This window comes from Schistocerca nitens, chromosome 4, assembly GCF_023898315.1.
Source record: "Schistocerca nitens isolate TAMUIC-IGC-003100 chromosome 4, iqSchNite1.1, whole genome shotgun sequence".
In the NCBI taxonomy this organism is placed as follows: Eukaryota; Metazoa; Arthropoda; class Insecta; order Orthoptera; family Acrididae; genus Schistocerca; species Schistocerca nitens.
The window spans coordinates 245253175-245277997 of record NC_064617.1 but is presented as its reverse complement, the minus strand read 5'-3'; the positions used below and the strand labels follow the sequence as shown (position 1 = coordinate 245277997).

Sequence of the window (24823 nt, the reverse complement as noted above, 5' to 3'; positions counted from 1 at the left end):
GCGGGATAATGCACGCCCGCTTGTTGCAGGTCCAGTACGGGCCTTTCTTGATACAGAAAATGTTCGACTGCTGCCCTGGCCAGGACATTCTTCAGATCTCTCACCAACTGAAAACGTCTGGTCAATGGTGGCCGAGCAACTGGCCTGTCACAATACGCCAGTCACTACTCTTGATCAACTGTGGTATCGTGTTGAAGCTACATGGGCAGCTGTACCTGTACACGCCATCCAAGCTCTGTTTGACTCAATGCCCAGGCGTATCAACGCCGTCATTACGGCCAAAGGTGGTTGCTCTGGGTACTGATTTCTCAGGATCTACGCACCCAAACTGCGTGAAAATGTAATCACATGTCAGTTCTAGTATAATATATTTGTCCAATGAATACCCGTTTATCATCTGCATTTCTTCTTGGTGTAGAAATTTTAATGGCCAGTAGTGTAGATATTTTGCTTTACCATGTTACTTTTTAGTAATGATAGCTAGAAACCAGAGGAAGTGGGAAGTTCAAGATCAGTTACACTTGTCTGCCACAGAGCGTGAAAGTTCAAGATCAGGTATACTTGTCTGGTACAGAGCGTAAAGGTTGAAGTTGCGTAAGATTGATAAAACATAGCGACAAGATGAGCAATGTGTGATGATGCGAGACAATGGCAATAAAAGGGTAATTATACTGAATATAATAATAATAAAGGAGACAATAAGAGCAACTGAGGAACCATATGCCTGAGATTATGTCACTAATGAATATAATGGTTACACTGAAATGACAAAAGTCGTGGGACAGCTATACGAACGTATACAGATGGCGGTACTATCGCGTACACATGATATAAAACGATAGCGCATTGGCGGAGTTGTCATTTGTACTGAGGCGATTCATGTGGAAATGTGTCTTACTCGATTATGGCCGCACCACGGGGATTTACAGACTATGAACGCGGAGTAGTAGTTGGAGTTAGACACATGGGACATTATGTTTCCGGAATCGTTAAGGAATTTAATATTCCGAGATCCACAGTGTCAAGAGTGTGCCGAGAATACCGAATGTCAGGCATTACCTCTCCCCACGGGGAACGCAGTGGCCGAAGGCCTTCACTTAACGACAGAGAGCAGCGGGGTTTGCGTAGAGTTGTCAGTGCTAAAGCAACACTGCGTGAAATGAATGTGGGACGTACGACAAACGTATCCCTTCGGACAATGTGGCGAAATTTGGCGTTAATGGGCTGTGGCAGCAGACGACCGACGCGAGGCTTTTGCTAACGGCAAATCATCTGCAGCGACGCTCTGCAGATGACTATATTGGTTGGGTCCTTGACGACTGAAAAACAGTGGCCTGGTCAGATGAGCTCCGATCTCATTTCGTAAGAGCTGATGGTAGGGTTCAAGAGTTGGACGCAGGTTGTCAAGAAGGCACTGTGCAATTTGGTGATAGCTCCATGTTGGTGTGAGCTGTGTTTACATGGAATAAACCGATCATTGACTGGAAATGATTATGTTCAGCTAGTTGGAGACCATTTAGAGCCATTCGTGGAGTTCATGTTCCCAAACAACGGTGGAATTACTATGGATGATAACTGGCCACGTCACTAGGGTACAGTTGTTCGTGATTGGTTTCAAGAACATTTTGGACAGTTCGAGTGAATGATTTGGCCACACAGATTGTCCTACATGAATACCATCGAATATTTGTGGGACATAATCGAGAGGTCAGTTCGTGCACAAAATCCTGCACTGGAAACAGATTCACAATTATGGACGGCTTTAGAGGTGGTATGGTTCAATATTTCTTCCGTGGACTTCCAATGACTTGTTCAGTCCGTACCAAGTTGAGGTGCTGTACTGCGCCGGTTGAAGGATGTCCGACACGATATTAAGAGGTATCCCACGACTTTTGTCATTTTGGTATATTTGGCAATAAATTAATGGCTTCTAAGTTCCGTATTGTTACTCAATGAATGCTTTTCCATTGCTCTCTTTACGATTATCCCGATATCCCTGCTCCACACAGTCTGCAACCAGAACTGAGAGATTGCACTGTTTGAAACTTTCATCCTTTCAGATGTAAGGTCCTCACGTATATGGTCACTCCTGATTTTGCTAATTTGTTCTTTGCCCAAAAAGATTTTCATTATATTATGGTAGACCCGGTGTTTTTACAAATTTGGCATTTTGCTTCCGGCTCTTATCGGTGCCACATTTTGAGACTTGTGTACCTAGTTTTTCATAGGGAGTTTTGAAGAATACTACTTCTGTGTTTTCGCCACGTTACTATGGTGCTGGCTGCATGGTAATTACAGCAAATTTTATTCAAACTGCATAAAAATAACTTTGCAAGTTATATACGCAGATATGAGTGTAACTAATGGTGCATCGTGTGGACGTGTGATGTTGCAGAATACCCGCCAAATATCTGAGCGTGTCAGTGGGCAGCGTGCACATCTCGTCCGGCTCCAGAGTGAAGCTGTCCGCAGTCTTTGTCCACTCCAAATACAACCGCACAACAAACCAGAACGATATCGCTGTTCTCAGGGTAAGATTAGGCGTCCTAGTCTGATCACAGTCATATGTACATTTTCATCTATCATGAAAGTTATTATGTCACATCATTGTTAATTTTTCGACTATCTCGCCAGCAACTTGTTGCAAAAACACGTTATGTATTAAACTGCAGCAAACTAGGACTAACCATTAGACGTAAACAGTGCAGACATCCATTTTAGAATCAACGGAATTCCAATGGCAAAGTTGTCAGGAGCTAAATTGCATCAGTTTAAAAGCCCATTTAAGCACTGGGCAATTGGATGACGTGGAGATGATAATATTTTATCTACTCTTAGATGGACTGAAGTTCTTTATAGTTTTTTGAACATGAAATTGTCAGTATTATTTGACATGGAGTACGCCTTCTTTGCTTAGAATATGATTTAGGTTTTCAAAGGCTCTTCAGGAAAATACATACTTTCAAACGTTGTTCTACAGGCCAGAATACTAATATTTTCACTACGTGTGCATAGATTACCTAAGCGCTCTCACGGGGATACAATGACAATGATAGCATCCAGATGGTAGTCACGTAGGGGACAGACGGGTGAGGTGTTGAGAAATTGCTTACAATAACGAATGTAAATAATTTAACAGTAAAGGCGAGAGGGCACTTTTAGCACTTCTAAACGGTGTAAGTCTTCATCCAGTGAGCTGTTGAAAAGTTGCTTACAATAACGAATATCAATAATTTAACAGTAAAGGCGAAAGGACATTTTTAGCACTCGTAAACTGGGTAAGTCTTCATCAAGTGGAATTTGTAAGTACGAGGACTGATCAACAATAACTCAGACTCATTTCTTTCGCAGATGTTTATTACTCCATTTCAATGTTTACATGCTCTTTTTCAGAGTCCTCCCCACCTACTTGAATGCTCTTTTTATTGCATCTCTGACCGTCCTCAAACACATGCTGTAGGCCATTCTTCGACGTCTCCTTGAGAATCGCCTCACTTTTGTTGAGCACTGCTTCAAAGTTCTTAAATCGAATGCCCTGAAGCTTTGTCTTTAGTGATGGGGATACCAAAAATCACTAGATGAGAGATCGGAGCTGTGATGCGGTACACAGGTATTGTTGAACTGACCCAGAAACTGCAAGACTTGATTTGCGACATGACGCGACACATTGTGAAGTCGCCACCCTGTTCAAATGGTTCAAATGGCTCTAAGCACCATGGGACTTAACATCTGAGGTCATCAGTCCCCTAGACTTAGAATTACTTAAACCTAACTAACCTAAGGACATCACACACATCCATGCCCGAGGCAGGATTCGAACCTGCGACCGTAGCAGCAGCGCGATTTCGGACTGAAGCGCCTAGAACCGCTCGGCCACAGCGGCCGGCCCGTCCTTTTCCCGCAAAAAGGCGTTATTAGGTTGGCTACTAATGGATCCACAGAAGGAGGGTGTACAGTCAACACTATATTGCTTCCGCTTGACCCGACTGTGTCTGCTGTTGAATGATTTGTAATATTTCCACTTGCCTATGTGATTCCTCATTATACTCTTTCTGCTGAGAATTACCTGGTTATCTGTTCCGAAAAAGCGGCAATAGCCTCACCTGTAATAGCTGCCCGTGCGTTTGAAATTTGTGTATTTCACAATTGCCGTTACAAGAAAAGAAAATTTTTTGGAAAATCTGCACTTTACAATACACAACAAAAATGAACTAAATTATTCTTTACACCGTGTCGTAGCCCATCGTGATTCAGAAAAGTGTTGCACCAAATGTCCAGCCCGTGTACAAATGACACATATAGCTGGCATTGCCTTAGTGCGTTGCAACCCGTGCCCTGACAAATTACAGAATTTACACCTCACTGGCGTTAAATACGCTTCCCTATAGCTCCCTTTAACCTGTGACAAGACTGCAGGCTCCGGTAGCCTCATAAATGTAAACCTAAGTTACCTACGAACATCACTATTCTCCACCAGTGGCACAACAAACGAAAAAAGGACAAGGTAAAAAAACAGTCGCTGACTGCCTTGCATAGTGATGAAATGATAGGTGAAGTGAGGGTGTGGTATCTGCTGTAGCAACGCCAGGGGTCTGCACGGTCTGTGACCACTGCTGACACCAAAATGTATGTAAGGTATGACTCGTTCGGATGCAGGATGGTGAAGTATAGAGTGCAATAGAGTTGATACATGGGGCACCAGAGGCGCTAATGAGACAATATTAGTGAATTTATTGTCTTGACTTTTACTACTGAATCACATTCTCCACAGCAGTGGCGATGCCAGGAGAAGTGGGCATGCGGAACTGGGATGTGCTGATGTATCCACAAGGAGTGCTGTGCAAGATAGCCAACCCCCACTGTTGGCACACATCGCCGTTCAGCCGAGACACTTGACAGCACAACAACAAGGATTACCAGGGAGTACTAGTGGACATAGAAGATAGTACGCTAGTAAGCACCCAGCAGCTCTGCAAGGAGCTCTAGGTAGTTGTGTTGAGTTACATGATGTGCTCTCGTCCAGATGACGGCTGTAGAGAAGGGTGTCTGCTCAGATGCAAGTTAAGGGGCTGCAGCAGCTAGTGCTTGTCCCCGGGACAACAATATTTTGACAATGTGCCAAACACCTGCGGTTTCGCCTCCAGTGAGTAGGTGCTAGAAGGGTTAAAGTCTTCATATCAATGGAGGAAGAGACTGCAGCTTACAAAGGCTCTGTGCAACTGAACAGAAGAAGGGCTTGCAAGCCAGAGTCTTAGTAGCTGTCAGCCAGAGGCAATGGCATTATTCTCTGGTTGATGACGACATGTGGCCTGGTTTTCTGGGCCAATCAGCGCGCTTCAGCATACTGCGGTGTCCATACTTTTGTTTCAGGTTTTCACCTCATTACTTTCTGCAGTGTGAGTGTGCTGAAAGTCGTTCTGGAATATGATTTACGCGTTGATACTCAACTGCGCATGGTTGACAGAATTTCTTATGCTCCCTTCTCATTCAGGTGATACTGCTGAATTGGCGACTCAGACACCTCACTTGAGCGATGCGTAATAATGGCCTCCGTTGTGTGCCACACGTTGTGCAGTATTGGCGTTCCTGCGTGGTTGACATTCCGACGTAGACGTTGCGCGCGAATCTGCCCTAGCTTGGCTTGGTGCTGACCAGAGAGAGACTTCAAAAGTATTGCATTCGTCAAGGAGCTCTTTCTGCGGCGCATTAGTGGATTTTGGCAGCTGTAGAAGGGATGCATTTGTTACTCGGGTGACATCCAATGAGTAGCCCATCTTCGAAGTCACTGTGCTCTCATGACCAACCCAATCTGCTGTTAACACATTTCTACTGGTGACACAAGATTCCTGTCTCTTTTTGGCAGGTCCGACTGTGACATCGTATGGTCAACTCCGCATTACGTAGTGGTATCCAAATAGTTCTTTTGGCCACATAGTGTATGTACAGTGTTGGATAGCACTGACTTCTGCTATCGGGGTTGCTACTGCAGTCGTTTAGTTTGGTGTTTATTTCTTGTATATTGAGACGCAACGTCAAAAAGTATCTCGTTCTATGTAACTGTGTCAAAGAGCTGGTAGAATTCACCTAGGCGATAGTGAGAAAGTCTAAGCAGTGCATTTGTCTCCATACAGTCTTGTTAGAAATAGGTTCCTTAAGCCCCACATTCAAACTGCGGACAGTCAGACTCACTGTAGAGGGACCTATCACCCCCTATGGCTAAACTAATAAAATACTGTATGACTCAGCTGCCTGGTGCTAGTGCTTCAATCAACACAACTTTATCGACTGCATATCCCGAACATACCTTCAGTTATTTTGCTAGGGAACTGAACGTACGGCTTAACATTGGATCCGAACGGGCTGTTGTTCATCGCGAATCTCCCCGACCCTGAGGGGTAAAGGCTAGATGAAAGGGAAACTCAAGTATTTCATCGTCCGATCGGGATTCGACCATGCGACCTATCAGCTCCCACACACTAGCTTTACCTCGAGACCACTACACTGAGGTGACAAAGTCATGGGATAGCGAGATGCACATATACAGATTACGGTAGTATCGCATACACAAGGTATAAAAGGGCAGTGCATTGGCGGAGCTGTCATTTAATCTCAGGAGATTCTTGTGAAAAGGTTTCCGACATGGTTATGTCAGGACGACGGGAATTACAGACTTTGTACGCAGAACGGTAGTTGGAGCTAGGTGTATGGGACATTCCATTTCGGAAATTCAGTATTCCATTTCGGAAATTCAGTATATGTCGAGGATACCAGATTTCAGGCATTACCTGTCACCATGGACAACACAGTGGCCGATGGCCTTCACTTAACGACTAAGAGCAGCCGCGATGGCGTAGATTTGTCAGTGCTAACAGACAAGCAACACAGACAATGACTTAAATAACCGCATAATCAATGTGGGACGTACGACAGTCATAACCGTTACGACAATGGGGCGAAATTTGGCGTTAATGATCTGTGACGACCGCCGGAGTGCCTTTTCTAACAGCACGACATCGCCTACTGTGCTTCTCCTGGGCTCGTGACCATATCGGTTGAACCTTAGACGACTGGAAAAGTGTGGCCTGCTCAGATGAGTCCTGATTTCATTTGGTAAGAGCTGATGGCAGGGTTCGAGTGTGCCGCAGACCCCACAGAAACATGGACCTAAGTTGCCAATAAGGGACTGTGCAGGCTGGTAGTGGCTCCGTAATGGTATGGGATGTGTTTACATGGAATGGACTGGGTCCTCTGGTCCAACTGAAGTGATCATTGACTGGAAATTGTTATGTTTGGCTACTTGGAGACTATTTCCTACGATTCATGGACTTCATGTCCCGAAACAACGATGGAATATTTATGGGTGACGGTGCACCTCGTCACCGAACGACAATTGTTCGCTGTTGGTTCGAAGAAGATTCTGGACACTTCGAGCGAGTGATTGGCCACCCATCGAACTTTTACAGGACATAATGGAGAGATAAATTCGTGCACAGAATCCTGCACCGGCAACACTTTCGCAAGTATGGACCGCTGTGGAGGCAGTAGGGTTCACTGTTTCTGCAAGTGACTTCCAACGACTTGTTGAATCCATACCACGTCGAGTTGCTGTACTACTCCGGGCCAGAGGATGTCCTAAACGATATTAGATGGTGTCCCATGACTTCTGTCACATGAGTGTATGCCGAAGGCCGGAATTTTCTGGGAAGGCCGGGTGACGCGCGTTCTTCAAGCATCTGTGATCGTCCTAAATTCTGTTTAAGAGTATGGAAACATTGACAGTGCGATGTTGAAGAACCATAATAGACACTGTTGATCTAGGGAATCCTAGTTGTTGCGTCATCACCAATATGCTATAAGCCACAGGTCGATAATCAACCCACGTTCAAAGTCGACTACCTCGAGACCTGATGTCGTGTTTACTACATATTTCACTAAACATCGTAGGAGTTATCGCCATATGCTGCATCTAGCTGTAACATTCGAGCATCATACATGGGAAAATTTCAACTGGAACAGCCGCGCGGGGTAGGCGCGCGGTCTAGGGCGTCTTGTCACGGTCCGGGCGGCTCCCCCCGTCGGAGCTTTGAGTCCTCCATCGGGCATGGGTGTGTGTGTTGTCCTTGGCGTAAGTTAAATTTAGATTAAGTAGTGCGTAAGCTTCGGAACCGATGACCTCAACAGTTTGGTCCCATAAGACCTTACCACAGATTTCCAAATTTCAACTGGAACAACCCGTGAGTCATTTTATAAACATTTTACGGTAAATGTTATGTACATTGCCAGGAAATTAAAAATACAAATCCAGCTGGAGATAAAACAAGTTTTTTCCCCCCCACAGCTGTCGCCGCTAACATCTCTTCTACTGCCGACACGATGTGGCAAATATCACGAGAACTCAGTTAACATCACTGTCGTGGTTTTAAAGCAATTTCAAGATGGAGGAATAGCGGCGAGGGTCAACAGTGAATAGCAGGAGCTAATGAAACGTTTCGATTGCAAAAAATGACAAATATTAGCTATAGCATAGATATCCTCTGACAAGCAGATGATTTCGGTGTAGCACAGTCTCGGCAAACAAGCGGAATAAGTCACATTTCAATGATCCACTGAGGATCGCGGGTTTGTTAAACGAAAAACACGCAGGAAACATGTGTGAGTTCAGATTAAGTTCGCATTTGCACAGTATGATCTCCATAACGTGACCACCGAAAATATACGGACGGAAAAAAGTCACAACACCAAAAAGTATTTAATGTAGGATAATAAAATTTCGGTAATACATTTGTCTTGTGATATATTTAAATGGTTAATATCGCGAGATCATAGGTGAATGTATGCGCAAGATAAGCCACTGCGCCGGCCGGTGTGACCGAGCGGTTCTAGCCGCTTCAGTCTGGAACCGCGCGACCGCTACGGTCGCAGGTTCGAATCCTGATTCGGGAATGGATGTGTGTGATGTCCTTAGATTAGTTAGGTTTAAGTAGTTCAAAGTTCTAGGGGACTGATGACCTTAGATCATAAGTCCCACAGTGCTCAGAGCCATTTGAACCATAAGCCATTGCAAATCGGAAAAACCTGGTACGTTAATAACCAGTGGAACCGCCAATATGCTGAATACGAGCATGCAAACGTGCACGCATTTTTAGTACAGGGCCGGATGTTAGTTTGTGGGACGGAAATACACTCCTGGAAATGGAAAAAAGAACACATTGACACCGGTGTGTCAGACCCACCATACTTGCTCCGGACACTGCGAGAGGGCTGTACAAGCAATGATCACACGCACGGCACAGCGGACACACCAGGAACCGCGGTGTTGGCCGTCGAATGGCGCTAGCTGCGCAGCATTTGTGCACCGCCGCCGTCAGTGTCAGCCAGTTTGCCGTGGAATACGGAGCTCCATCGCAGTCTTTAACACTGGTAGCATGCCGCGACAGCGTGGACGTGAACCGTATGTGCAGTTGACGGACTTTGAGCGAGGGCGTATAGTGGGCATGCGGGAGGCCGGGTGGACGTACCGCCGAATTGCTCAACACGTGGGGCGTGAGGTCTCCACAGTACATCGATGTTGTCGCCAGTGATCGGCGGAAGGTGCACGTGCCCGTCGACCTGGGACCGGACCGCAACGATGCACGGATGCACGCCAAGACCGTAGGATCCTACGCAGTGCCGTAGGGGACCGCACCGCCACTTCCCAGCAAATTAGGGACACTGTTGCTCCTGGGGTATCGGCGAGGACCATTCGCAACCGTCTCCATGAAGCTGGGCTACGGTCCCGCACACCGTTAGGCCGTCTTCCGCTCACGCCCCAACATCGTGCAGCCCGCCTCCAGTGGTGTCGCGACAGGCGTGAATGGAGGGACGAATGGAGACGTGTCGTCTTCAGCGATGAGAGTCGCTTCTGCCTTGGTGCCAATGATGGTCGTATGCGTGTTTGGCGCCGTGCAGGTGAGCGCCACAATCAGGACTGCATACGACCGAGGCACACAAGGCCAACACCCGGCATCATGGTGTTGGGAGCGATCTCCTACACTGGCCGTACACCACTGGTGATCGTCGAGGGGACACTGAATAGTGCACGGTACATCCAAACCGTCATCGAACCCATCGTTCTACCATTCCTAGACCGGCAAGGGACCTTGCTGTTCCAACAGGACAATGCACGTCCGCATGTATCCCGTGCCACCCAACGTGCTCTAGAAGGTGTAAGTCAACTACCCTGGCCAGCAAGATCTCCGGATCTGTCCCCCATTGAGCATGTTTGGGACTGGATGAAGCGTCGTCTCACGCGGTCTGCACGTCCAGCACGAACGCTGGTCCAACTGAGGCGCCAGGTGGAAATGGCATGGCAAGCCGTTCCACAGGACTACATCCAGCATCTCTACGATCGTCTCCATGGGAGAATAGCAGCCTGCATTGCTGCGAAAGGTGGATATACACTGTACTAGTGCCGACATTGTGCATGCTCTGTTGCCTGTGTCTATGTGCCTGTGGTTCTGTCAGTGTGATCATGTGATGTATCTGACCCCAGGAATGTGTCAATAAAGTTTCCCCTTCCTGGGACAATGAATTCACGGTGTTCTTATTTCAATTTCCAGGAGTGTACATGACTGTAGAACTTGGTCTGTCAATACAGGGACTGTCAGCGCTGTCTGTGGATGACGCTGGATTTGTCGTCCGCTGATTTCCCATATGTGCACAACAGGAGACAGATCTGGTAATCGAGCAGGCCAAGGTAACATGTCGACACTGTGTAGGGCATGGTGGGTTACAACAGCCGTATGTGAGGGAATGTTACCCTGTTGGAAAAGACTCCTGGAATGTGTTCATGAATGGGAGCACAAAAGGTCGAATCACCAGACTAACGTGAAATTTTGCCTTTAGGCCCTGTGGGATAACCGCGAGAGTGCTCCTGCTGTCATATAAAATTGTACCCCAGAGGTCCAGTGTGTCTAGCACGGAGACAGGTCGTTTGCAGGTCCTCAACTGGCCTTATTCTAATCAACTCACGGTCATCACTGGCACAGACGCGTAACCAGCTTTGATTAGAAAACAAAGCAGATCTTCACCCTGCCCTCCAGTGAGCTGTCACTTAACACCACTGAAGTCGCAAACGGCGGTGGTTTGCGGTCAGTGGTATGCACGATACAGGGAGTCTGGCTCGGAGCTGTCTTTGAAGTAACCAATTTGAACCGTTCGTTCTGTTACTGTGGAGCCAACTGCTGGTCAAATTGCTGTTGCAGATGCAGTGCGATGTGCCAGAGCCATATGCCGAACAGACGGTCTTCCCTCTCTTTAGTGGTAGTAGGAGTAACCCATCGAACTACAGACCTATATATCATTGACGTCGGTTTGCAGTAGGGGTTTGGAGCATATACTGTATTCAAACATTATGAATCACCTCGAAGGGAACGATCTACTGATACGTAATCAGCATGGTTTCAGAAAACATCATTCTTGTGCAACGCAGCTAGCTCTTTATTCCCACGAAGTAATGGCCGCTATCGACAGGGGATCTCAAGTTGATCCCGTATTTCTAGATTTCCGGACAGCTTTTGACACCGTTCCTCACAAGCGACTTCTAATCAAGCTGCGGGCCTATGGGGTATCGTCTTAGTTGTGCGACTGGATTCGTGATTTCCTGTCATGAAGGTCGCAGTTCGTAGTAAGAGACGGCAAATCATCGAGTAAAACTGAAGTGATATCAGGTGTTCCCCAGGGAAGCGTCCTGGGACCTCTGCTGTTCCTGATCTATATAAATGACCTGGGTGACAATCTGAGCAGTTCTCTTAGGTTGTTCGCAGATGATGCTGTAATTTACCGTCTAGTAAGGTCATCTGAAGACCAGTATCAGTTGCAAAGCGATTTAGAAAAGATTGCTGTATGGTGTGGCAGGTGGCAGTTGACACTAAATAACGAAAAGTATGAGGTGATCCACATGAATTCCAAAAGAAATCCGTTGGAATTCGATTACTCGATAAATAGTACAATTCTCAAGGCCGTCAATTCAGCCAAGTACCTGGGTGTTAAAATTACGAACAACATCAGTTGGAAAGACCACATAGATAATATTGTGGGGAAGGCGAGCCAAAGGTTGCGTTTCATTGGCAAGACACTTAGAAGATGCAACATGTCCACTAAAGAGACAGCTTACACTACACTCGTTCGTCCTCTGTTAGAATATTGCTGCGCGGTGTGGGATCCTTACCAGGTGGGATTGACGGAGGACATCGAAAGGGTGCAAAAAAGGGCAGTTCGTTTTGTATTATCACGTAGTAGGGGAGAGAGTGCGGCAGATATGATACGCGAATTGGGATGGAAGTCATTAAAGCAAAGACGTTTTTCGTCGCCGCGAGATCTATTTACGAAATTTCAGTCACCAACTTTCTCTTCCGAATGCGAAAATATTTTGTTGAGCCGAACTTACATAGGTAGGAATGATCATCAAATTAAATAAGAGAAATCAGAGCTCGAACAGAAAGGTTTAGGTGTTCGTTTTTCCCGCGCGCTGTTCGGGAGTGGAATGGTAGAGAGATAGTTTGACTGTGGTTCGATGAACCCTCTGCCAAGCACTTAAATGTGAATTGCAGAGTAATCATGTAGATGTAGATGTAGTGCAACGTGGCCGTCCAAAGTGCGGTTTTCCTGCGACCGTACACTCTTATGACCACCGCTGCCAGCAATCATGTAAAGTGGTTAAATTCATGCCAAGTATTTCTGCGATATAGCAAAATGGCCATCCATCATCTCGTAGTCCTATTACACGACCTCGTACAAAGTCAGTGACGTTTTGATAACGGCGTCTTCATGGCCGGAAAAGCATTCTTGACTCAGGTCACCACGTTCATCGTCAAAGGTAACCATAGCTAAACATCTTTTCAATGCGTATTTAAAGAAAACTTGATTTGCATCCTCATACTGCCTCTATTAGCGCCACTCGCACAGGCCTGGTGTGAAATTTGAAATGACATCGTCTTCCAGATGTAGAAACACGCCTGCGGATTTTTGTTTATGTCGCACAACTCTTTATTGATGTTGAGATTTTTTCCGTCAGTGTATTTCGTAAACGGTCCGGAGACGTGAAATAAGTTTTCCATTAAGTGAACGCTCTTCAGACCGTGAAGAACACCCACAAACCTGGAGGGGATTGACGGGCAGGCTTGGGATGGGGCGCTCGTATAATTGAGAATCAAAATTATTCTTATTGAATGCACAAAAATGTTTAAATTTCCTTCGATATACTAAATGGAACTGGATGTGGTGTTTTTTATCCCCATGAATTAGCGATATGCTACCTTGGAATATTCAGATATCGACTTTGAGCAAAATCGGATGAACAGTATTAGATTTCTTCCACCATTTTGGTAACACTATCTTAAATTTATTTCGTATAAAAGTAAAATGTTTCACTTTGACCAGTCTCATACATGCAGATTAAATTTATTTCAGTAAATTTTTTCAGAGACGAATAGTGTGATATTGTTACCTCTTATAGAAGTTTTGTTTCTGTCATTATTTACATGAACACATCGCATTTGTTGGATTCTTGTTTATGGGTACTATCAACAGTGACGGGAAAAAATCGCAACACCAAGAAAGAGATGTGGGCCATAAATGAAAGCTGGTAGATATGTTTCTACACTTGAAATCAAATTTCACGGCAATCACATAAATCCACTGACCCCAAATCACCGCCATCTGCGACTTCAGTTTGAAACGTCCCCTTTCAATGTAGAGAATAACGGTGCTGGTAAAACTTCTACGTTACTTGATTTTCAAACTCCAGAGTGAAACTGAACGTAATGAGACTGTTTTCTCTTTACTTATTCTCAACATTTATAAACTGACACACAATATTTTAGCGCAACGCAATCTGACTTTCAATAATCCCTACGAAAGAATAGCCCTGACTAACAATAACCTATGCCTTATTTTGATAGAGAACAAACAATGTATTTACCTTAAAAATGTTCAAAAGTTATAATATATATATAAACGTACCTACGTTCTGTATTTTAATTTTAAAAAACTACCAGTTACCAACTGTTCTAAAATTGTGAGCCATATGTTTGTGACTATTACAGTGCCATCTATCACAAAGCGAAAAAAGTGGTCCAACTAAAACATTCATATTTCTTTACGTACTACACGAATATGTCCCTCTTCAAGCTAGACAAGTTTCGTTCTTTGTAGTATTTTCGTTTGACGCTTATTTCATGATCTATATATATATATATATATATATATATATATATATATATATATATATATATATATATATATACAGGGTGAGTCACCTAACGTTACCGCTGGATATATTTCCTAAACCACATCAAATACTGACGAATCGATTCCACAGACCGAACGTGAGGAGAGGGGCTAGTGTAATTGGTTAATACAAACCATAAAAAAATGCACGGAAGTATGTTTTTTAACACAAACCTAGGTTTTTTTAAATGGAACCCCGTTAGTTTTGTTAGCACATCTGAACATATAAACAAATACGTAATCAGTGCCGTTTGTTGCATTGTAAAATGTTAATTACATCCGGAGATATTGTAACCTAAAGTTGACGCTTGAGTACCACTCCTCCGCTGTTCGATCGTGTGTATCGGAGAGCACCGAATTACGTAGGGATCCAAAGGGAACGTTGATGGACCTTAGGTACAGAAGAGACTGGAACAGCACATTACGTCCACATGCTAATATCTTTTTATTGGTCTTTTTCACTGACGCACATGTACATTACCATGAGGGGTGAGGTACACGTACACACGTGGTTTCCGTTTTCAATTACGGAGTGGAATAGAGTGTGTCCCGACATGTCAGGCGAATAGATGTTCAATGTGGTGGCCATCATTTGCTGCACACAATTGCAATCTCTGGCGTAATGAATGTCGTACACGCCGCAGTACATCTGGTGTAATGTCGCAGCAGCTGCCACAATACGTTGTTTCATATCCTCTGGGGTTGTAGGCACATCACGGTACACATTCTCCTTTAACGTACCCCACAGAAAGAAGTCCAGAGGTGTAAGATCAGGAGAACGGGCTGGCCAATTTATGCGTCCTCCACGTCCTATGAAACGCCCGTCGAACATCCTGTCAAGGGTCAGCCTAGTGTTAATTGCGGAATGTGCAGGTGCACCATCATGCTGATACCACATACGTCGACGCGTTTCCAGTGGGACATTTTCGAGCAACGTTGGCAGATCATTCTGTAGAAACGCGATGTATGTTGCAGCTGTTTGGGCCCCCGCAATGAAGTGAGGACCAATGAGGTGGTCGCCAATGATTCCGTACCATACATTTACAGTCCACGGTCGCTGTCGCTCTACCTGTCTGAGCCAGCGAGGATTGTCCACGGACCAGTAATGCATGTTCCGTAGATTCACTGCCCCGTGGTTTGTGAAACCCGCTTCATCGGTAAACAGGTAGAACTGCAACGCATTCTCTGTTAATGCCCATTGACAGAATTGCACTCGATGATTAAAGTCATCGCCATGTAATTGCTGATGTAGCGACACATGAAACGGGTGAAAGCGGTGACGATGCAGTATGCGCATGACACTACTTTGACTCAGTCCACCGGCTCTCGCAATGTCCCGTGTACTCATGTGTAGGTTCATGGCAATAGCAGCTAACACACCAACTGCACCCACTTCTCCTGTGACGGGCCTGTTACGGACCCGTTTGCGTGCTACGACCATACCCGTTGCATACAGTTGGCGGTGGATGTTTTGCAATGTGCGGCACATTGGATGCTCTCTGTCCGGGTACCGTTCTGCATACACCCTGCAGGCTTCAGCTGCATTTCGTCGACACTGGCCATAGATGAGTATCATCTCCGCCTTTTCAGAGTTCGAATACACCATGGTCACAGTTCCTACAACACTACACTATCACATACGTCTGGTAACACGCTGTACTACAGTTGGTCTGCGTCCGGAGACGAATGCAGAATAACAACAGCAGCAAGCGCTACATGCGGACACTGCGACAGCTAGACCAAACCACAACAGTGCACTACAGCCACACTCGTAAACACAGTCGCCATCATAAACATGTCCCTGCAGATGCTGCTCGCCGACCGTGGCCCGTGTTTGTTACAACACGCAACTGAACGTCGGAGGTTTCAAGCGTCAACTTTAGATTACAATATCTCCGGATGTAATTAAAATTTTACAATGCAACAAACGGCACTGATTACGTATTTGTTTATATGTTCAGATGTGCTAACAAAACTAACGTGGTTCCATTTAAAAAAACGTAGGTTTGTGCTAAACAACATACTTCCGTGCATTTTTTTACGGTTTGTATTAAACAATTACACTAGCCCCTCTCCTCACGTTCGGTCTGTGGAATCGGTTCGTCAGTATTTGATGTGGTTTACGAAATATATCCAGCGGTAACGTTAGGTGACTGACTCACCAATATATATATATATATATATATATATATATATATATATATATATATATATATATACAGGGTGGTCCCGAATTCATGGTACAAACTTTAATGGTAGGTACAGGACATTGTAACAAGGATTTATTGTATAGGAATGTATAGTCGCAGGTGACGCGGTGAGGCGTAAACAGGGGAAAGAGAAATGGAGTGATCGGTTGGTGTCACTGCCGGTAGAGGGCAGTAGATGAACATGATGTATCGCAGTAGGGACAAGCGCCATTCACAATTGTGCTGCCGTAGACGATGGGTGACTTTACGTATGCAGAAAAAGCAGACATGCATTACATGTACGGCCGTGCAAATGGTAACGCCAGAGCTGCGTTACGAATGTATCGCGCGGAGTATCCTAATCGACGAATGCCGGATCATAGAATTTTTCAACGGTTACATCGTCAACTTTGTGAAACAGGTACGTTCGACGTCAACAGACATGACGCTGGTCGATTAAGAGCTGTACGCACTCCACGACTGGAAGAACGCATCTTGAACATAGTGGCTGATAGACCCGAGTCAAGCACAAGAACTGTTGCGCGTGACGTACATGTGAGTCATCAGACTGTATGCAGAGTGTTAAATGAAAATCGCTTACACCCCTTCCATTTTCAAAAAGTACAAGCATTGAATCCGGCAGATTATCCTCTTCGCGTGAACTTCTGCCAGTGGTTGTTGCAGCAATGTGCGTTGCAGCCGGATTTCGTAGGTCATGTGCTATTTACAGATGAAGCGACATTTTCACGCGAGGGTGTCTTTAATGCGCACAATTCCCATGTGTGGGCAACAGATAATCCACATGCAACGCGTCCACATGCGTATCAACAACGTTTCGGTATTAATGTGTGGGCTGGTATTGTGAACGACTTTTTGATTGGGCCATACTTACTACCCACGCGACTCTGTGGCGAAAGCTATCTTATTTTTCTGCAAGAAGTGTTACCAGAACTGCTGCAAGATGTTCCGCTCGCCATTCGTAACCGCATGTGGTTTCAGCACGATGGAGCGCCAGCACACTTCAGCACTGCTGTACGGAATTACCTGAATGCCACGTTTGGTGCTAGATGGATTGGGCGTGGTGGACCAGTCCCTTGGCCACCCCGATCTCCTGATTTCTCTTGCCTCGATTACTTTTTATGGGGACATCTTAAGAGCCTTGTTTATGAGACTCCAGTTGACTCAGATGAGGATCTCGTTGCTCGCATATCTGTAGCTGCTGCAGGTGTGCGTGAAATACCAGGCATCTTTGAACGTGTACGCCAATCGCTGCACCGACGCTGTCAAGCATGTATCGCTCATGGTGGACGCAATTTTGAACACTTACTGTAAACATGACACTTGTCAACAACGATTTCAATAAAATCTTTCGTTTTCCTTTCGGCCGTTATTTCCCCTGTTTACGCCTCACCGCGTCACCTGGGACTATACATTCCTATACAATATATCCTTGTTACAATGTCCTGCACCTACCATTAAAGTTTGTACCATGAATTCGGGACCACCATATATATATATATATATATATATATATATATATATATATATATATATATATATATATAGGGTGGTCCATTGATCGTGACCGGGACAAATACCTCATGAAATAAGCGTCAAACGAAAATACTACAAAGAACGAAACTTGTCTAGCTTGAAGGGGGAAACCAGATGGCGCTATGTTGGCCCGCTAGATGGCGCTGCCATAGGTCAAACGGATATCAACTGCGTTTTTTTAAACAGTAACCACCATTTTATTACATATTCGTGTAGTACGTAAAGAAATATGAATGTTTTAATTGGACCACTTTTTTCGCTTTGTGATAGATGGCTCTGTAATAGTCACAAACATATGGCTCACAATTTTAGAAGAACAGTTGGTAACAGGTAGGTTTTTAAATTAAAATACAGAACGTAGGTACGTTTGAACATTTTATTTCGGTTCTTACAATGTGTTATATGTACCTTTGTGAACTTACCATTTCTGAGAACGCATGCTGTTACAGCGTGATTACCTGTAAATACCACATTAATGCAATAAATGCTCAAAATGATGTCCGTCAACCTCAATGCATTTGGCAATACGTGTAACGACATTCCTCTCAACAGCGAGTAGTTCGTCTTCCATAATGTTCGCACATGAATTGACAATGCGCTGACGCATGTTGTCAGGCGTTGTCGGTGGATCACGATAGCAAATATCCTTCAACTTTCCCCACAGAAAGAAATTCGGGTATGTCAGATCCGGTGAACGTGCGGGCAATGGTATGGTGCTTCGACGACCAATCCACCTGTCATGAAATATGCTATTCAATACCGCTTCAACCGCACGCGAGCTATGTGCTGAAAATCCATCATGTTGGAAGTACATAGCCATTCTGTCATGCAGTGAAACATTTTGTGGTAACATCGGTAGAACATTACGTAGGAAATCAGCATACATTGCACCATTTAGATTGCCATCGATAAAATGGGGGCCAATAATCCTTCCTCCCATAATGCTGCACCATACATTAGCCCGCCAAGATCGCTGGTGTTTCACTTGTCGCAGCCGTAGTGGATTTGCCGTTGCCCAATAGTGCATATTATGCCGGTTTACGTTACCGCTGTTGGTGAATGACGCTTCGTCGCTAAATAGAACGGGTGCAAAAAAATCTGTCATCGTCCCGTAATTTCTCTTGTGCCAAGTGGCAGAATAGTACACGACGTTTAAAGTCGTCGCCATGCAATTCCCGGTGCATAGAAATATGGTAGGGTGCAATCGATGTTGATGTAGCATTCTCAACACCGACGTTTTTGAGATTCCCGATTATCGCGCAATTTGTCTGCTACTGATGTGCGGATTAGCCGCGACAGCAGCTAAAACACCTACTTGGGCATCATCATTTGTTGCAGGTCGTGACTGACGTTTCACATGTGGCTGAACATTTCCTGTTTCCTTAAATAACGTAACTATGCGGCTAACGGTCCGGACACTTGGATGATGTCGTCCAGGATACCGAGCAGCATACATAGCACACGCCCGTTGGGCATTTTGATCAGAATAGCCATACATCAACACGATGTCGACCTTTTCCGCAATTGGTAAACGATCCATTTTAACACGGGTAATGTATCACGAAGCAAATACCGTCCGCACTGGCAGAATGTTACGTGGTACCACGTACTTATACGTTTGTGACTATTACAGCACCATCTATCACAAAGCGAAAAAAGTGGTCCAACCAGTCATTCATATTTCTTTACGTACTACACGAATATGTAATAAAAAATGGGGGTTCCTATTTTTAAAAAAAAAACGCAGTTGATATCCGTTTGACCTATGGCAGCGCCAGCCATCTAGCGGGCCAACCATAGCCCCCCATCTGGTTTCCACCTTCAAGCTAGACGAGTTTCGTTCTTTGTAGTTTTTTCGTTTGATGCTTATTTCGTGAATTATTTGGCCCGGTCACTATCAGTGGAGCACCCAATATAAATTCATGTCATCCAGTTTAACAAATTTCCTTCTGCTGACGGACACACGTCCAGATCGTCCTCTCATATTAACATCTCAGAACTCTGGCATCTCTCTCCCCACATCCACCACTGCTGGCGACTCACCTCCAACTGCCCAACGCTACGCGCTGTTCACATCCAACTACCGAACACTACACTCGTGAAAAACTTCCTACAATGAGCCCAACCAGCCGCAGACTGCACACAGTGCAGTCAGCGATTTTTAATACAGAGCGCTACGTGGCGTCACCAACATAAAAACCTAAACAGCCTAATCACAAGTTGCGTGAAGCGAGAGCTCATTGGAGGGCAGAGTGGAGGTCTGTTGTGTTTTGTGATGAAAGCTGGTGCCAGTGATGGTCATGTTTTGGTTAGGAGGTATCATCACGTTGAGGACCTGCAACCAAACTGGAGTTATGGTCTGGGATGCGATTTCGTATGACAGTAGGAGCTCTCTCGTGGTTATTCAACGCACCCTGACTGGAAAACTGTACGTCAGTCTGATGATTCCGCGTTGTTCTGCTTTTTATGAACAGCATTCCATTGCTGTTTTCCAACAGGATGACTCTTGCCCACATACCGCTGTTGTAACCCAACATGCTCTACAAGTGTCAACATGTTGCCCTGGCCTGCTGGATCACCAGATGTGTATCCAGTCGAGCACATATGGGACATCATCGGACGACAACTCCAGCGTCATCCACAACAGCACCGACTGTCCATGCATTAATCGACCAAGTCAATAGTCATGTAACTCCATCGCACAAACTGACATCCGGCACTTGTACAACACAATGCTGCCACGTTTGTATGCTTGCATTCAACATTCTGGCCGTTCACGTTTGCAATAGCTTATCTCGCGCTTACATTAACTTGTGACATTGCAATGTTAATCATTTATATACGTTACATAGACAAATGTATTCCAGAAATCTTATTATCCTACATTAATTATTTTTTGGTGTCATAATTTCTTCCGTCACTATATTTGTGTTTCCTAATGCCTTTTTATTTATCTGCAGTGTAGAATGGCAAAAAGTATGAAATCTAGTTTTTCTTCGCTGGTTTTCTAGTTAGTGATTGAATTATGTGATGGATTTGCAGACTAAGAAGAAACTAATCTGGGGTCGTAACGTGCAGCCCATCGGATTCTCGGACAGTACTCCTACGACGAATACGCCGTGCAACGTGAGCGGATGGGGTGTCACTACCTTGGTGAGTTCACTGTGGTTTTACCGACTGTCGTTTTTATTTTCTTGGATGCCTATGCTATGTGTACTGTGTTGTATGCAAAACTTGTTGATTCCTAAATGAATATGAAGTACATTAAGAAAGTGCTTAATATTAATATTAAACCGTCTTTAACTTAACTATTATTTAGATAGGTGCCAGAGGGCAGATTAAGTTGAAGAGCAACGTTTTTATTTTTATTTTACTAAACTTAATTGAATCTCTACTAATACGTATACAAGGCGACTTCAAAAAGTAAGTTACACACTACTGTTGCAGACCATATAACTTCTATAGAACGTGCTCACTTCACTTCCAGGTGACACAAATATATGAAACTGAGGTGACAATACATATACACTGGTGTGACAAAATTCGTGGAATAGGATTATGCACTTAGTGATAATATCGCGAACACGAGCTATGAGAGGGTGCATTGCTGAAGCTGTCATTTGTGCTCAGGTGCTTCATGTGGAAATGTGTCCGACGTGATTATGGCAGCACGACGGAAATTAACAGACTGTGAATGCGGAATGGTAGCTGGGTCTAGACGCATGGAATACCCCATTTCGGAAATCGTTAGGGAATTCAGTAGACCGGGATCCAAAGTATCAAGAGTGTGTGGAGAATACCAAATTTCGGGCATTGCGTTTCACCACGGACGACCGAGACTAGCAGCTTTTTCATAGAGTTGACACTGCCTACAGACAAGCAACACTGCGTGGAATAACAACGGAAATCAGTGTGGGACGTACGACGAACCTATTCGTCAGAACAGTCTGGCGAAATTTGGCGTCAATGCGTTATGGCAACAGACGACCGACGCGAGTACCTTCGCTAATAGCACGACATCGCCTACAGCGCCTCTCTTCAGCTTGTGACCGTGTCGGTTGGACGTGGCCTGGTCGGGTGAGTCCCTATTTCAGATGGTAAGAGCTAATCGTAGGGTTAGAGTTTGCTACAGACTCCACGAAGCGACGGAACCAAGTTGTCAATAAGGCACTGTGCAAGGTGGTGGTGGCTCCATAATGGTGTTTACTGTGTTTACGTGGAACAGGCTGGGTCCACTGGTCCAACCGAGCCGATCATTGACTGGAAGTGGTTATGTTCGGCTATTTGGAGACGATTTTCAGCCATTAATGGACCTCATGTTCCCAGACAACGAAGGTACTTCTACGGATGACAGTGCGCTGTTTAACCGGGCCACAATAGTTGGCGATTGGTTTGATGAACATCTTGAACAATTCGGCTGGACTGATTTGGCCTCGTAGATTGCCCGACATGAATCCAATCAAGTATTTATGAGACATAATCGAGAGGTCAGTTCTTGCACAAAATGCTACACTGGTAATACTTTCGCAATTACTGTAGAGACAGTATGGCTCAATATTTCTGCAAGGGACTTCCATCAACTTGTTGAGTCTATGGTATGTGGAGATGTTTTACCACGCCGGACAAAATGAGTTCCGACACTATACTGGGAGGTGTCCCGTGACTATTGCCACTTCATTGTTGTGCTGTTGTGGTCTTCAGTCCAAAGATTGGTTTGATGCATTTCTCCATGCCGCTTCAGTGTATGGTGTTGCATTCTCATGAAGAAAAAAAACTTTTGCTTGGTTTTCCACGCCTCTTGTTTTTTATAGCGTGGCGCAGTGATGTCAGTTTTGCACATTACGTATCTGCTTTAATGGTTATGCCTTTTGGTATAAACTCTGTGTATACATCTCCTTCACAGAGGACGAAAAATGTGGCCCTGAACCTCCCTGCTCATGGCGCAACTTTGCGTTTTAAGATGTATAGACGCTCTGTTTGGCGCAGAAGTAAAATGATGGTCGTATATCACAGCAACCATTGTGATGTGCCTTATGAAGTTATTTCCGTCCATGTGGTAACCCTAAGTCCAATGGAAATGAGCGTACGGCATTGTGGGCCGGGAGTCCCTCATTGGTGGAAGTTCGGCCGCCGAGGGCAAGTACTTATTGCATTCGACGCCACATTGGGCGACGTGCGTGTCGGAGTTGGGGATGAAATGATGATGAGGACAACACAACACCCAGTCCCTGAGCGGGGAAAATCTCCTGCCCCAGCCGGGAATCGAACCCGTTCTCCTTGGCGTGGCATTCCGTCACGCTGACCACTCAGCTAACGGGGGCTGACACTTAAGTCCAGAGACACGGTAGACCTTGCACCTTCGAGTACATGCAACATTGATCGCTGAACCAAGCTTGTAGACTATTTCCGATACTGCAAACGACATGGGACAGTGGAATGAACGCTGCCTCTCGAGATGCTAGTCTGCTCGGGAATGTCCACGATAGCCACTCTGCGATTCTTGCGAATATTTTCCTCAGCTGCCTAGATATAGTCGCCTGTGGTCGATGTCGATGGCTTTCCTTCCCGATCATCATCACCCACGTCTGTGTCGTCTTGGTCAAATTGTTAGCACCATTACTGCATGACTAGACGCTACACTGCATTTAGTTCATATATAGCTGAGTTTTGCTGTGAATCTGCGAGCAATGTAGACGCTTTGCCCATAGAAATCGTATTATCTGGCGTGTTTCAACTTTGATGTACGCTTCCAGTATTGTGCCGTTTCACTCGCCCACTGTGATGCACCTGTTGATTGTATCTCAGCAGAGCTGTCTCTGGAGAAAACGTAGAACGTATATCCTATTCTGACAATGCGCCAGATACAGAACATCTGTCCGGCGTTTGATTCGTAGTAGTTTGACAAAGGGAGCTCAAGATGAAGACAAGGCGTCTGCTACGGGTATCACACCAAATAAATTCGCCTCTGCAGTTAGGCAACCAAACGAACGGATTTTCAAAGCGGGCTGCTGCTGTTTACCTTTCCATGATATAACCGAATTGCAAGGAGTTGCCCTTCTGATCGTATTGACTTCTGCCGTGTCGCAAACGGTGCTCATATTCAGCACCTGTAATTTGAGTTAAAAACTTGGAGAGGTACTGTATCCACCGTGTGCCATTTTCTTTCATGTCTTATAGATTTTATGCACAAGACGTACTAATGAACAACCCTGTGTCCATACAGGATGGTCAGAAAAAATTCTGTAAGGGTGTTGCAGAGCTAAATATTAATTCCATACATTGCGCTGTTTCCGATTTCATAAGCATTGAAGTTAGCCAGTCAAGTCGTTCCACGTGCAAATTGAACTAGCCTGCCAGAGACTGAGATGCCAAGCGTGTTCTTCATTAGGTTTTCTCAAACCGAGCTAGAGAGCGACACAAAAATTGGACACTGGATGGTAGGAAGGATCGAACTTGCTACCGTCCAATACGTCCAATGGTTTCCTATGCTTTACATATATATGAATGGTGCTTATCCCTTAAGACAGTGATTGAATTTGAATATTACATGATTATTCACTTTTCGCCTTTTTAATGTTTTCTTCTGCTTTTTCTCTTCCCAAAACCTCTGTCCATACTTTCCCCGGTCTCTTCCTTTCTTTTACTTCAAATTTTGTTTCTGAATTTGTCTCTTTCGTCTATCATTTCTTTATTGACTCCTGCTTGTTTTAGGTCTTCTTCTGTTTCATGAAACCAGTTGATTATTTTGATTGAGCTGTTGACCACATCGAAAATCCTCTTTGTGAGTCTGGTGTTGTTCATTCTGTGTATGT

At 44.9% G+C, this 24823-nt stretch overlaps 1 protein-coding gene across 2 annotated transcripts in view; it reads left to right on the top strand.

Annotated features, from left to right (window-relative positions):
* Positions 1–24823, top strand: part of LOC126253227 (trypsin beta-like) — a 112753-nt gene that overhangs the window by 66919 nt on the left and 21011 nt on the right. For both annotated transcript variants that reach the window (XM_049954416.1, XM_049954415.1), the window contains exons 4-5: positions 2396–2531; positions 21054–21164. In XM_049954416.1, the coding sequence (XP_049810373.1) occupies positions 2396–2531; positions 21054–21164 (247 nt within the window). The remainder of the gene's footprint in view (positions 1–2395; positions 2532–21053; positions 21165–24823) is intronic.